The sequence below is a fragment of the Scleropages formosus genome, chromosome 4 (assembly GCF_900964775.1).
Source record: "Scleropages formosus chromosome 4, fSclFor1.1, whole genome shotgun sequence".
Lineage (NCBI taxonomy): Eukaryota > Metazoa > Chordata > Actinopteri > Osteoglossiformes > Osteoglossidae > Scleropages > Scleropages formosus.
This window is the reverse complement of record NC_041809.1, coordinates 33,486,859-33,502,718: the sequence shown is the minus strand read 5'-3', so window position 1 is coordinate 33,502,718 and position 15,860 is coordinate 33,486,859. Positions and strand designations below refer to the sequence as shown.

The following is a 15,860-nucleotide window of genomic DNA, read 5'->3' as shown; positions in this document are numbered from 1 at the left end:
GCAACAGAAGAGCAAGCAATAGAAAAACAAAGGAATTGCACTGCAGGCTGGTCAGCTGAGCTTTGAGATGTTGGGGTTCCTGCTGGGCTGCTTGAAGTCTAAACAAAGAGCTAAAAAACTCTGCTTCAGCTTTTATACGCAATGTCAGTCCCAATACCTTGCAGAACACGCGAGCATCTGGCGTCCTGAGTCTACCACGTAGTCTCGGGGGCTATGTGACATTTGATCGTAACATACTTGAAACACGAGTTGTCGTGTATTATTGATCCCAAGTCATTTGATTGATATTTTGCACGATGCATTTCAACACAAAATGTTCTAGAGAAAACTGGAAAGCAAGCAGAGGGTAAATTTTCCCATCTTTCAGCCAAAAGTGATGCTCATCATTTACATTTATTTATTTAGCAGACACTTCTCCCCAAAGGAACTTCCCATGAACTCTATGTAGTGTTATCAGCCTACACACTTTATTCACCACGGTGACTTACACTGCTAGATACACTACTTACACTGGGTCACTGATCTATACATCAGTGGAACACACACACTCTCTCTGTCACTCACAAACTATGGGTGAACCTGAACAGCATGTCTTTGGAGTGTGGGAGGAAACCAGAGCACCCAGAGAACATGCCAAATCCACACAGACTGACCAGGGACCGAACCCACGTCTTCTTGCACCACCCAAGCGCTGTGAGACAGCAGAACTACTCGCTTTGCTACTGTGCTGGCATAAAATCAGTACCTTTCCCAAGGGTACATCAGCTGGAGGTGAGATTCGAACCTGTAACCTTTGGGTCCGAAAGCCCTAGCCCATGGGAAAGGTACTCCTCTCACCATTACAGTACCAACTACTTTCTTTAGAACTTCTGGAAAAAAATCAGAAAGTGTACTCCATAACTGTAAGTAAGTAATATAGGTATAATGTACGTAATACAAGTATAAGTAATCTACAGGACTTCCTCAGTCATGTCCACATGTTCTGCTTGCTTCTGATGTGGGGATTGACAGCCTAGAGGTCTACAGAGAATATTAAAGGAATAAACTGTTCTATTTAATAAGCTGGAAAAGGCTATCTTAATCCTCAGATAGCAGTAGTCATTTAAAATGAGCCAAGATCTGTTCATGTAGTCAGTAACACAGCAGAGTCACTGTAATAATTTGAAACTTACGATGTTACTGTTTCACTGAATACATCAGATTTAATATTCAGAGCAATGTCTGGCTTGTCTTCAACAGAAGTATGGAAAAGAATACATTTTCTTCAATGGTCCCCTTTTTCAGATACAAGGACATCTTATCATTGCATTTACAGTTTTATTCTCTCTGTGCACCAGAAGTAATAATCACATTTTAAGAGAGGAATGTTAACACATGAAATATGTTTCGGAACGTATTATTTTCGTTACTGCAATGGTAATTATCAGTGTTTAGGAAGTAGCATCAACATTATATATTGTATTGTCATTCCTATAATTCTACTGAATGTAAATAAAGCATTGCAATGGACTGGCATCCCTTCCAGGGTGTACATTCCCAGCCTAGCAAAAAGTGGAATGAGTGATGAACAGAGCAGTACATAACAAAACGTAAATAGCCTGTAGATTTTACAATGTAGAGAATACTACTTTTTTATTTTTTTTGTATTGAATCTTCTGGGAGTTCCCTGTAAAAATATATGCATGACACTGATACTGCAAGTAAAAAAAAAAAAAAAAAAAAAAACTGTAACTTGTCAAGTACTGCTGCTGATGGCTAAATAGTGTTTTATTTAGCCTATTAAAATACATTCTAAAGCCCATTGATTAATATGGGATGTATGCTGTTAATTATAAGCATCAACAAATTATAAAAATAACATTTCTAGTTTGTCCTTTGATGTGTTTTGATGTTATAAATTCTTCAATAGCTGTTTAGTTCCACAAGTTCCACTCTTGTTCATTGCAGTCCCAGTAGTATGTTTCACATATGATTCGCTGGGGAACTTGTGATTTTAGGTGGTCTCAATGCACTGTTCAATTATTTTTCTGCGCGCAGCTGCAAATTATTTGTATTTTATTTTCGTTTTGTCTCGTTGTTAACGGCTGGGAGAGCCGGACTGGATCTGATGTGCGGAACATCTGCTTGATATTGTGCACCGAAGCAGCCCTGACAAAAGACGTTGATACATCATGTGGAGCGATTAAGGAAAATGGAATATTGCATAAAATCCGGCGTTATGTTTTCATAAGGTATTAATCCAAAGTGGTGCAGTTTGCTTTGAATGAAACATCTCCAAAGCAATATAAATGAAAGAAAACAGAAATTCAGAGACGTGGCGATAGCCTGGAGAGCAAACACATCCTGCGCATGTCTCGTTCTGCTCCAGGGAATAGGAAGTAACACAGGGGTTTGAGTTTGTCTGACAACCACGATGCTCCTGTTCTGGGCTTTAACAAATTGGAAACATACCTATGGGCTGAAACAAGGGAGCTGCATGACCACTTTCGTTAAGCAGCTGAGATTTAACACCTTTCCACACTCCTCTAGACATGTCGTGAATGGTAGCCATAAGAAGTCATGGCAGCTTATGACAGTTGCTGTAACGCCTATATGACAGGTTCATGGCGATGCCATGAAGGCGCTAAAATGGGCAGTTCGAGTAAAGTGTAGCCGAGAGCTTTTACAGTAATTCTCTTTCACCGCCTCTGTTTGACAGGACCTGCTGCAGTAAGATGCAGTTCTGTTTGAAAATTCACTGTGTTTCTTCCAACTCAAGCCGCATTACTAAATATTCCTACCCAGGTTGGGTCTAATTTCCCAAGACTGTGTTTTTCAGAGTTATATGTTATGAAATCTCCTGAAACACACACCCACCATCTGAACCGCTTGTCCCATAGGGGGTCGCGGGGAGCCGGAGCCTAACCCAGCAACACAGGGCGTAGGGGGAGGGGACACACCCAGGACGGGACGCCAGTCCGTCGCAAGGCACCCCAAGCGGGACCCGAACCCCAGACCCACCGGAGAGCAGGACCCGTTCCAACCCACTGCGCCACCATGCCTTCTATTCTCCTGAAACATTATTCCCTAAAAGTGACTTTATAACACGACTGTCACTCCCACATCCTCGTTCCAAACGTCCGCACCTGCCCCTGATCAGAGCTGCGGGGAATAAAGAAGCAGTCCTGCACACCTGGTTGCGGAACCTCATCGGGAAACACCGCTTCGGAAAGAACCTGCACCTACCTCCTCGTCCTTTGTCTCTTGTACCCTGTTCACCACGTCCAAGGCTCCAGACCCCGGCTTTGTTTAATCGACCTCGTCAGCAGGCTTGTCCCTTAAACAACATTCGCTCCTCGATCGAGCCACGCCCATCCCCGACAACGACTCTTGCTTGCGGCTTGTCGTTTTTCTCAATAAACGGAACCCGCAATAGGGTCCACACCAATTCCTCGGTCTCACGCCCTCATTGTTGACAATGGCTATGGTTTCTGCGCAGAATTTTATGAAATGATGCAGCACAGTAGATAACCATGTCATATCCAAGGTCAAGGGTTTAACAATAACCTCAGCTGTGCCTGTGTAGAGTTCAAGGGGTCTACCCCTATTTACGTGGGGTGCTCCGGTCTCCTATCGCTTTCTAAAGATGTGCTGTTCCAGTTAAATAATTACACTGCCTTTAGTGTGTGACAGCGGACATAAAAGTGTGAAAGTCTCAGTGCCCTGCGTTAGCCACTGTGCTTTCCGGGACCGGCTCTTAAGTAGATGTCCGTTTATGGAACTTGGATGGATGGATTTTTATCATAACAATAATTACCAAACTTAGGAGAACTTCTTACACTTAACTACAAGCTGGAATGTATGCCGGTCATCTGGTCTCTCCCGTAGGATGGAAGCACTGGGCCGGATGTTCGCAGCTGGAAAGCAAAGGCATGTGTGACATTATCTGCTTAACCTATGTCGAGCGTTTTAGGTTGCACATTGTGTTATGCAAACATCTCAAGGGGACCTCGATTTCGCAAAAAGTTTTGCTCACATCTGATAGAAGGTTCAGAACCGAAGCCGGTGAAACTGGTTGACTGTAGACCTAAGGTTACAACAAATAAAAAGAAAAGAAAAACAAACAATAAAACAAAATGAAGATGTCATTTGGAGAAGAGACCAAAAAAGAATCAAGGACGTTCATGTAAAGCAACAAGTTAAGGAAGCTGCTGGGCTATAAAAAGTCTAAGGGTGAGAAACGCCACGATTCAGTATGATGGGTGATCAACCCATCTCTTAGGACTAATCTGATCTAATCTGGCTGGTGAAATTAATACTTGTGCTCCAATTTCTTCTCGCAGTCCATAGACATGCGTTTCAGGTGAGTCTAAATTGTCCTTAGCGTGTGAATGTGTGAATTAATGAGTGTGTGTGTAACTGCCCTGCAGTGGACTGGCATCCTATGCAGGGTGTATCCCAGCTCATGTTCTGTTCTTCTAGTCCGCCATGACATAATTTGTTGCTGGTAAAGGATAAATTAATTAAAATAATTAATTTTTCTTCAGCAATTTAGGGCAACTACCTTGATCAAGGGGAATGCATTAGAAGCAAGGATTCAAACACAGGTGATTATAATGCAAGACAGCAGCTCTAACTACTGTCTTCTTTTGAGCAAAATTGCTTAATTTATGCTTTTTTTCAGACTTTCACCCATTTACACAAGATCTTCACATCAGTAGCAGATTAGTTTTACTTTATCTGCTAAAGTTTAAAGAGAAAGACGCTTTTCTTTCTGTATTTTAATTGTACATTTTCTGGATAACACGCTTTTAGATTTGTCAAGTGTTACAGTGAATGAATTAGACCGTTAGTTCCTAGAGTATTGTTAGGCAAAGTTTTCTTACTGTGTTTTAGTGTGTTAATGCCACGAATCACACGCTTGAATCGTATCTGATTTGCCCATGTTAAGATGGCGAAGACGGTGGTCGCAACCACTTGCCATTATGTATTATCAAAACTTCCAGGACAAGTTTGATTTCAACTCAGAGATATGGTTTAATGCACAAGTGACTGAAATAAAATGGACTTCTGAGCAGCAAATGATTGATTCTTGCTAAATCTGATTCCTCCATTACGTCGCCTCTAGTTTTCTTGCGTCTTCAGCCCAGCTGGCTCTATATTCTCCGGCAGAGAAATCAGTGCATCGAGAGTCAGCTGTACGTCCTTCCAGTGAGTGTTTAAACAGTCCCTTGTTATGCCATGACATACTTTCCACTTTCTGTGGATAAGCCCACATAACAGTAATGAGATTAATTATCTCTTTTTAAGGTTTTGATATATTGTAGGCTAATTGCAGAAGTATTACTGATATACGTAGTATAGGCAGAGCACAATTACGCTTTTATAATACAGCATTCATTTGATGTCCTTTGCCACATATTCTGAATGTATTCTTAACTAGCACATTTATGAATAATAAACAGCATTTTTTATGAAGTTTCTTAAGCTACTGTGGCAGAGCTTCCAGTCTTCCACCTTCTCTGTCATAATTACTTTGTCACAATTATGCGGCTGAAAGAGATTAAATCCATTGAAAATGTCTATCTGAGATATCAAAGCGCATTCTGTAGACGTGTAAATGTGTACAAATGTATTGAAACTCATCTCCACCGTCTGCACCTCAACAGATGGCAGAGGGCTGGACGTTAATCAGCCCAGCGTAATCGCTCACCTTCGCACAGCTGCCATCGACGCTGCCTCTGCAACACGGGGAGATGGGATTGCGGGACTGCAGGCGGCAAAGACAAGCAGATTTGATCTTAATCAAATCTGCATAACAGAGCACTCAGGAGGGACTCTTCACACAGCATCCTTTGCCTAGCGGCAGATACATTACAGCAGTGTTTGAAGAGCCGTGACAGTAGAGCAAAGTTGTTTGACAGGCGGCTTCAGAAGGCCTTGCCCCAATGCACTGTTGGATGTCTGCAGAATGATTGTTAACACAAAAAAAAACTACGGACCAAACACTTCGGTTCCCACTGGACCCCCTGAAGAAAAGATTTCAAGTGAATTTCACAAATAAAATACCCAAGTTATATCCATGCATATATGAAGTAAAATTTCTGTACATTTTAAAGCAGAATTGATTTATTTAGGTAGGAAGAGTGTTATTATGGGAGGCAGAGTGCCAAAGTGAGTAGTGCTGCTGTCTCAGTGTGCCTGGGTGGTGCGAAAGGATGTGGGTTCGATCCTCACTCAGTCTGTGTTGAGTTTGCGTGTTTTCCCCATGTCTGTGTGGGTTTTCTCCAGGTGCTCTGGTTTCCTCCCACATTCCACAGACATGCTGGTCAGGTTCACCCATAGTGTGTGAGTGACAGAGAGCGTGTGTGTGTGTTCCACTGATGTATGGATGAGTGACCCAGTGTAAGTAGTGTATCTAGCAGTGTAAGTCACTGCGGTGGATAAGGTGTGTGGGCTGATGACACTGCATAGAGTTCATTGGAAGTTGCTTTGGAGAAAAATGTCTGCAAAATAAAGAAATGTATTCACATGTATTATTTTGTAAATGTATAAATGCATTTCTTGTTCTGTGCTCCATTACTCTTCACAACTCTGTTCTTGTAACGAATTAAATTGTTCAGTGATTATCTTAATGTGTCGAAATTTTGATACCAATACCTGTATGTATGCAAATGTCCAAATGTAAATTTTTTTCAGTGTTCTTATCTATTGAAACAAACTGAACTTCAAAAGGTCAGTTTACCTAAAGGATTTTCTCTGCTATGTTGTAATCATACCAGGGTAAGTTTTCAGTTCAACAGTACAGACCAAAGTCGCTGTCTTGAACTTTGTTTTCGTAAAACCTTTGGTCCCAAAATGCACAACCTTTGTCTTTTAAATCCTCGACAGCTTCGACTGAGAATAAGGGAATGTTCCACAGCAGGAGGTGTAACGGTTAAGGATACATAATTTTACCCATTGACTGCAGTCAACCTCAGTTGCAGAAGTGCAGCATAAAATTACAAGCTATTATAAGGTAACATGAATACATTAGAAAATCCATACCAATTACCAATGATCAAAAAATACTTTTTTTATGGCTCTTACCGATAAATAATCGGTATACGTCAGGTTTGCGTTAAACCTTTACACCACCAATCGTACAGACAAGCCAGCAATCAGCCCTGTTGCCCTTACAAGAAACACAGATTTGTTTAGCAAGTCATCCTTTTGGCAATACATTGTTTCCCTGGGTTCCCAGGGATTCAAATACTCCCAGGCTTTCAAGATGTACCGCGTTTTTTATTTGTTAATTTATCGTTCCATTGTTTTTAAATTACATTTTCAGGGCAGTGTGCTATATATTTTCCCAGTTTCATTTTTAAAATTTTTATTTCAGTAAGAATTTCAGATTTTTTTTAAAGTTTTTTCTTTTTTTTTACAGTTGTAAGTATTGTAAAGAAAAAAGCAATTACTTTCATGAGTTGGCACAACTTGTAAATTATTTATATAGAATGGGCATTAAGATACCTGTGTATTTCATATGTTCTCTGTTTCAAATAATATATTTTGTTTTGTATGTACTTACACATTTCAGTACTATGCTGTATTCAGAGATTGTGTCCTTTACTACATTCCTCTTCCATGAGTGGACAGTAACAGATTTCTTTTATAATGCATGATATAGTCTTTGTGACTAAATTTCAGCGTATGCCACATTTTAAATTCACTACAAATGTGTCTTTTTATAGTTTCGCTCTTTATGTGACAGACTTTTATGAGCAAGTACACAGTAATGGTTCTGCACTAATTCCATTATCTAATAGAGACACTTATGAAGAAAAAGGTTTTTGTCCTGTACTGTGCACTAATCTATTTCTTGAGGTGAAATGAAAGTAATAAAAGTAATTTTTTTTATTAATTGCAACTGGCCCAAAACGTTTACAAGTAGGAAGTGGCACGTGTGATTTCCTTTCAAATTTTATTTTTTTTGCTGAATTGATGGATATAATAAGGATCAGATATTGCTTTATTCATTTAGTCATGTTCATTATAGGCTTTTTAAAGATTTTTTTTTTTTTTATTACTATAATAATGTTTAAATTCCAAGAGAGCAGCTAATTGTGCACCCTTTCGCAAGGTGGTTATGCTGACATTTCAAATTCCGTCAGCAATGCACAACGTCCACTAATGTCACCATTACTCATGACCACTGAATAAATACAAACGTTTCTTATGCGTCATCAATATGTATACGCTATGTTTTAAAGCTTTCTTGAAACTGTGCGGTGTTACAGTAAAAACATTTCCGGTATAATGTGCGGAGAGGAAATGCGCTGCAGTGTCGCCTCAATGCTGAGAGGAAATCGGTTTACCCTTTAGTCTGCATTCTCGAGAATATGTTGCCTCTCTTTTCTTTGTCTATCTCACGCACACATTCTGTATATACATATATAATACTGTGTGTTTATGTTCTCAGACTTCCTAATGTAACAAGATTGTATGTGTAGTTACACATGGCACATACAGAGGTTTCGATGTGTATATTTCTAAAATATAATGCATATGTAATATATGTAGTGCATGTGTATCGTGATACGGTGTTCACTTTTATATTTGTGTTTATTAAGCATTTTACATGTGATGTGCCGAACTTATGACGCGATGGACCTTTCCAGCATACAGGAATGCTGTGACACAAGTAGCCATCCTGGGCCAAACCTTGTAAACACCTGCAAAGCATATTTCCTTTGCTAAAGACTGGCTTGCGTTGCCTTTAGGATTTTATACCTTGTTTGGAACATGTAAATCTGCATGGAAACGTGTATCGCCCGGTATTCCTGCACGCGTGACCGTCGCTCGACGGAACTCAATGGAAACATCCAGAAGAACGAATACCTCATTGATCAGCACTGCTATGAAGTGATTGTGTCACTCACCAACAGACCACATAACACCTGCCTTCCTTCCCCAAACCAGTGGATCAGTTTGGCTGTCAAACATCCATTTGGAGCCAGTTTAAAATACTAGTGGACAAATCAATTGCAAATTCCAACTCTGGAAAAATCAGCAAATGAGGCACTTCCTACTTAATTTTTACTGTATATTAGTACAGTATTTTTCCTACGAATAAGCGTTCACCGAAAGTGATAGGTGTCCGCTATGAAACGCCTATGCTAACATTTTACTTTCGAAAATACGGGAGAAATATAGCTTTGATACAGTATGAAGATGTATTTTTTGTCCTCTGTTGTTACTGTGTCACTTTTAAACCCGATGGCGCTGAAATCACGTGGCAATGTGTGACAAAGTGTTGAGACAGTTTAAACATCGCAGTAGAAACCAGTAGAAACAGAATACTTATTGCAAACACACATGAATACACTGTGGCCTTTAGTGCGCGAGAGGACAGGAATGCTGAGTATAAGACTTGTGTGCGGAATCACGTACCCTGTCCTGTCTCAGTCAGAAATACATCATTTTTTTGCCCACGATCACCCCACGGTCCACGGAGAACCGCTGAAAGTATATGCCTGGGACGCTGGGGAGGCGATGCGGGAACACACAGGTGCACGCTCGAGTCCGCGCGGGTTTCGTCGAGCGCGTCCATCTGTCCGACCGGCCGACGCGGAGCGCCGAGGACGGAGTCGCGCCCGTCACAGACGGTATTTCCGAAGCAGGTCCGACTGCCACATGGTCTTCCGCTCGGGGAAGCGCTCGGGGATTTTGATCTTGCGGAAGTCCTGTATGCACTTCTCGAGCTCCTGCTCGACGCTCATGCGCTCCTTGGGGGGCCTCCTGCGGCAGCCGTCGGGCTCGCGGGCGCCCGAAGCCGCCGGACGCAACACGTCGCTCTTACGGCAGCGCTCGGAGTGCTGCTGCAGAGGCAGCGCCGGCTCCCCCCGCTTCGGCGCCCGGTCCAGGGTCTGGATGCGCTGCTGCCGGCTCACCGGCCCGCGCACCACGGTGCCCTGGGGCGAGCCGGCCTCCGACTGGCTTTCCGAGCTGGAGGTGGAGAGCTCGTTGAAGGAGGTCCCGCTCTCGCCCTCGCCGTCTTCCTTGTGCTCCTTGCAGCAGCAGTCGCAGTTTGGAGAGGACCACCTGGCCGGCCCACCTGTAACAGCAGCGCCAGACAAATCACGGGACGTTCTCAAGTGGCTCTTTGCATGAGACTAAGCTGAAAAAGAACGACTCACAACAGAGAAAGGATGCGTATTTTAAATATATGGCCGTAAACCTGGAAAATGAACGCTTACATTTATCTGACTGATAACGATAAGGCACCCATTTATCCAAGTGGGTAATTTTCGCTGGAGCGCTTGAGGGTTGGTATGTTGCTCAGGGATATAGCAGCTGAAGGTGGGATTGAAACCAGCAACCTTTCGGTCCAAACGCAGGTGCCCCTTAAACCACCTTTAACTTGAGTTTGAAATACCAGAATGCAGGAAATTTAGCATAGCCTGAAAAAACTTATATGAAAAGTTATAAGAACAACACCAACAACAAGAATAAGAATAAGAATTGTTATCATTTTTATTAATTACTAAATATTACATCTAATATATAATAAATATACTATATTATTATTATTATTATTATTATTACTATCATCTCTAAAAGGTAATATTACAAGAGTCTTAAAACTAGAGGATCCAAGCTATCATACATCTGTAGTTTATGTTTCAATACTCACCACTAAGTGGAGAGAACATGGATAAAAATACCACAGAGATATGTGTAAATACAGCAGCGTGCTATGAAATGTGCTGTGTTCAGAATTATTTTGACAATTTGGCTCAGCTCGTGTGGAGTTTGCATGTTTTCCCCATGTCTTCATGGGTGACCTCCGGGTGCTCTGGTTTCCTCCCACAGTCCAAAAACATGCAGTTTTAGTCAACTGGTAATATTACATAGCCCATAGTGTATGAATGTACGAGTGATTATGAGCTTGTATGGCTACCCTGCAATGGACTGGCATCTCATCCAGGATGTCCCGCCCTTTGCTTTGCAACTAGTGATTCTGGGATTTGTTCTGGACTCTGGTCAGGACAAACGCTTATTGAAAATGGATGGATGGATGGATGGATGGATGGATTTCCATGTAATCGATACAATGATGTGTTCTTAGTCATTGCACCATCTGCTGCTCAATTTGTGTCCTTGTACTTATCACCCCCTTTATTGTGAATTTTATTAGTGATTACACTATGCATGATTTCACTTCTGAGACAGAGTAACACCTTTTTCCATCACACAGGATAGATTTTAAACCAAGGCGAGATGGTCAAGAAACATGTTTGGTAATTTTTTTTTTTTTATCAGGGATACAACTTCATTAAGACTTGAACTTTGAGAAGAGCTGCCAGGGTCAATTTATTACATGTACAGAGTACAAAATGTATGAATCGCAAGAATTACACAATTGCAAAGAATACAAAATTAGTATGTAATATTGCGTCTTAAGGGAGTGCGATGATGCGGTGGGTTGGACCGGGTCCTGCTCTCCGGTGGGTCTGGGGTTCGAGTCCCGCTTGGGGTGCCTTGCGACGGACTGGCGTCCCGTCCTGGGTGTGTCCCCTCCCCCTCCAGTCCCACGCCCTGTGTTGCCGGGTTAGGCTCCGGCTCCCCGTGACCCCGTAGGGGACAAGTGGTTTCAGATGGTGTGTGTGTGTGTGTGTTTCATCTTATTAAGTGTAGCCACGTCCAAGATATTTGTGTGCAAATACCAGCAGCAATTCCTACACCTGGTTCCTCAAGTCTTACTTTAGCAATGATGCCGCCAACAAGAAAAATACATTCTACAGTCCCTTCGTCATATTGATATTTATTTGCTTTCTCTTGGTACTTAGGAAATGCATTGGCCTAAACATTACCTGGTTATTAAATTAGAAAGGATTACGAAAATGCTTTCAATATTCTTCGCATGCGTGCTACTTTTCGGCTGTAGTTGGAAGGTTTTATAGCTGCCAGCAGTTTCCAGCAGATCTGTAGCGTAATTGAAGGTGATTAGAGCTGGTGGAGGATTATGCCACATAAAGCTCATTTATGTGATGTAACGACTTTGAACGGCGTCTTTGTCCTCCGCTCAGCAACCACATACATGGCAGTTTCACACTTTTCACCACATGACAGGCTTCAGCATTGCTGTGTGCAAGATGAAATGCAAGATTTTATGTCCTAATTTTTACGACTCCGCTTAACAGCCAGAAAAAAGATGTCCCCCACCCCCGCCACGCAATCTTAAGGCGGACAAGCAATAATTTTTCTGTTCACTCATTCTCTATATTTACTGTACGCAGACGTGCAGCACACAGCAAACACAGGATAGATTTGCTTTTTCCAGCTTTGTCGATGTGTACGGATTAGCTTAGACTTTCTTATTCAACATCCCTGCACCGTCTCACAGGGCGCCATGGCGGCACTGCGAGTAGCGCTGCTGTCTCACAGGAGATGGGTTCAACCCCCGCTCAGTGTGTGTGTGGAGTTTGCGTGTTCTTCCCATGTCTGCGTGGGTTTCCTCTGGGTGCTCTGGTTTCCTCCCACACTCCAACGACATGCTGTTCAGGTTCACCCATAGTGTGTGAGTGACAGAGAAAGTGTGTGTGTATTCCACTGATGTATGGATGAGTGATCCAGTGTAAGTAGTGTATCTAGCAGTGTAAATCACCGCGGTGAATAAGGTGTGTGGCCTGATAACACTACATAGAGTTCATTGGAAGTCACTTTGGAGAAAAGTGTCTAAATATCAAGGATGATGCCATATTCATGTATTTTGGCCACTTCACAGTGAGATGCCCTGACCTCCATCACCTCGAAAGTGACCACACTGTGGGACTTAGTCCTACTTGTCACAGGGAAAGGTTTCCGACAAAACCGTGAAAGCGCAGTCAAACCCGAGTCGTCAAAGGCTTTCTTCCTCATCAGTCACCGCCTTCGCTCGTTCAGCTCCACTCAGAGTCACACGGCCCAATCAATACTTTCCTCTGCTACATGTGTTTCCTTAACCACTTGTCTTAACTCACTCTCAGGTGATCGATACTCCGCCGGGTCGATTCCGAGCCAACGATGATTGCCTCCTTATTGATTTCTGCCATTAAGCCACACAACATGTAGAAGCCTATTCTGAAAGTTAAATTGCGGGACAGAAAATTTTCCTGACTGTTGTTTGTCTCAGTTTTTAAATACCCTTGTCTGTAATATCTGAAAAGCAAAGTTTTGTTCAAGTTGGGAGAGTTGGAGGAGCCGGACTTCTTCGGGCGAGGGTTTCGCATGAACATGACTGCTTCTTCTGCTTCCATACCTCACACATTCAAGCAAAGGTTTTGTATGACTTAATCTGGATTTTCTCTGCCAGCTACCAGACTTGGTATATTTTAGGAGCACATGAAGAATTTCCCCATTATTAGTGGGGAATCCTGAACAACATTCAAAGAGTGTCTTTTCTTCAATTGTTTGACCCACAGAAGAGGCTCAAAACAGCATTCGTATGGACAGCATCCTGAGAAAAAGCAAAAATGTCCAGATACGTATAGCAGTGACTCAGGGTCAATAGGTTACAATTTAAGCACAGGTCTGAAGGTAGCCCTTTCCAGTAACTTCCAGAAGGGTGTCCAGATATTCTAAAATTCATTCAGATTGCCATGCAACTCAAAGGATGACTTCTTTGTTTTAATGTTGCAAGTCCAAGGTCCCCCCTCCCCTAACTGTTATATTCTATTATAACATCCATCCTATAATTGGGCCCAGGCTTCCCCTTCATCCTCTCTCATGTGCAAGGTGTCTACTTACCACACATTACCCACTGTGACTGCTTGTGGGTTTTTTCACCATTATTCATGCTGTGTCTCCTCCCCTCAATCTGCTTTACATTTATTTATTTAGCAGACACTTTTCTCCAGAGTGACTTCCAATGAGCTCTATGTAGGGTTATCAGCCCACACACCTTATTCACCACAGTGACTTACACTGCTAGATACAGTACTTACACTGGGTCACTCATCCATACATCAGTGGAACACACACACACACACACACACACACACACACACACACACACACACACACACACACTATGGGGGGACCTGAACAACATGTCTTCAGAGTGTGGGAGGAAACCAGAGCACCCAGAGGAACCCCACACAGACCGAGTTGGGATCGAACCCATGTCCTTTTGCACCACCCAGGCACTGTGAGACAGCAGTGCTACTTACTGTGCCACCGTGCTGGATTTGCAAACAAGCAAGCAGTTTCTGCTCTCTCACCTCCAACTGCGATAAGTGGTTCTCTCTCATATTGTGCCGTACATAAGTGGTCTTCATTCCTGGTGCCGGCACCACACTGTAATCTGGTTTCTCTCTGAGCTGAACTTGTAATTAATTAGTCTTGATTGAACCATTCAGTGAATGAATCACGCAATTCATTCACTGACTTTAAACAGCGACGTCTTCTTAAAAGATGTGAGAAGACTGTAATTTTGAAAAAAAAAGTAAATTATTTCCTCTAAATGCGCCGCGTTATTTCATTAGCACCACCTCACAGCCGAGTTAGAATTATGAAATGGTTTTGAAGGCCCCAGAGATTTTTTTTAGTATCTCTTTGGAATGTCAGAATCAGTCTGAAATATAGCGTGACACCACACCGAGGTGACCTCGTTCCATAAATCTTGGGGGATCCTTGAGTGGATGAAAGATGAGTGTGCAGAGGGAGTGAGTTTATCTTGACAAGTGAACCGCATTCCCAACACCGACTCGGAAAATCAAAGATAACCGGCAGTTAAAGTCCGAAACTGACAGTTGCCAGGATAACGTAAACATACATTTTACATTTACATTTATTCATTTAGCAGCCGCTTTTCTCCAAAGCGACGTTCATTTCATAGAAAATACAATCTGTTCATTACATTAGCAGAAATAGAGCCATAGATTGACACATGATTTTTAAGTACAGGTAGTTTCTTCCCAGCATATGAACCAATGTTCATCACACAAGGAGCTGCATGAAACTTTATCCGAATATCCGTGATTCCCAATCACCTTCCGAATTTTTTTTTAATTATGAAAAATTTACATTACAGGAGTAGCTGTGTGAAGGTTTATCTGTTATTCAACAGATATGGTCTCAAAGTTATAGTGCATGAACATTTACACCTTACATGAACTTAAGAGATGATGGGCGAACTGAGTCTGGAAGAGCTGAGTTTTAAGACCCTTCTTAAACGTAGACAGAGATTCAGCAGTTCTGAGTGAGAGGGGGAGGTCGTTCCTCCACATTGGAGCCAGATAATAGAAACCATTGATTAAAAAGCATCTACACATCTCTAAACTATTAGTTTGTTAGACCTCCCCTTTTAACCAAACTGGCACATGTAAAGTAGGGTGCAGCTGGTTGTCTAGTTGTTCAAACCGTTACACACACACATCTTCAGAACCGCTTGTCCCATACGGGGTCGCGGGGGAACCAGAGCCTACCCGGCAACACAGGGCATAAGGCCAGAGGGGGAGAGGACACACCCAGGACAGGACGCCAGTCCATCACAAGGCACCCCAAGCGGGACTCGAACCCCAGACCCACCGGAAAGCAGGACTGTGGTCCAACCCACTGCGCCACCGCACCCCCTCAAGCCATTACCTTTAGCCCCAAAGGTTGTATGTTCTAGTCTCACCTCTGGCTGTAGTATCCTTGAGCAAGGTGCTTGTCCTAAATTGCTCCAGTAAAATTACCTCCCTGAGTAATTGGGTAAATAATTGTAAGTAGATGAACAATGCAAGCATTTTGGAGAGAAGTGTCAGATAAACCAATGCAAGTAAGCATCAATAAAGGTATGGATCTGGTAAAAACTAAATTTCAGCACTTAGTGAAAGCAAAAAAGGCCATTAACAAGTATTCATATGAGTAAATTA

The 15,860-nt window shown here is 42.4% G+C and overlaps 1 protein-coding gene across 1 annotated transcript in view; it reads right to left on the bottom strand.

Moving 5' to 3' along the window:
* Nucleotides 1–9,485: 9,485 nt before the first annotated feature.
* LOC108934160 (BTB/POZ domain-containing protein KCTD16-like) overlaps nucleotides 9,486–15,860 on the bottom strand; it is a 35,578-nt gene continuing 29,203 nt past the window's right edge. Inside the window, exon 2 of the mRNA XM_029251399.1 lies at nucleotides 9,486–10,075. Coding sequence (XP_029107232.1) covers nucleotides 9,618–10,075 — 458 coding nt within the window. The 3' untranslated portion in view covers nucleotides 9,486–9,617. The remainder of the gene's footprint in view (nucleotides 10,076–15,860) is intronic.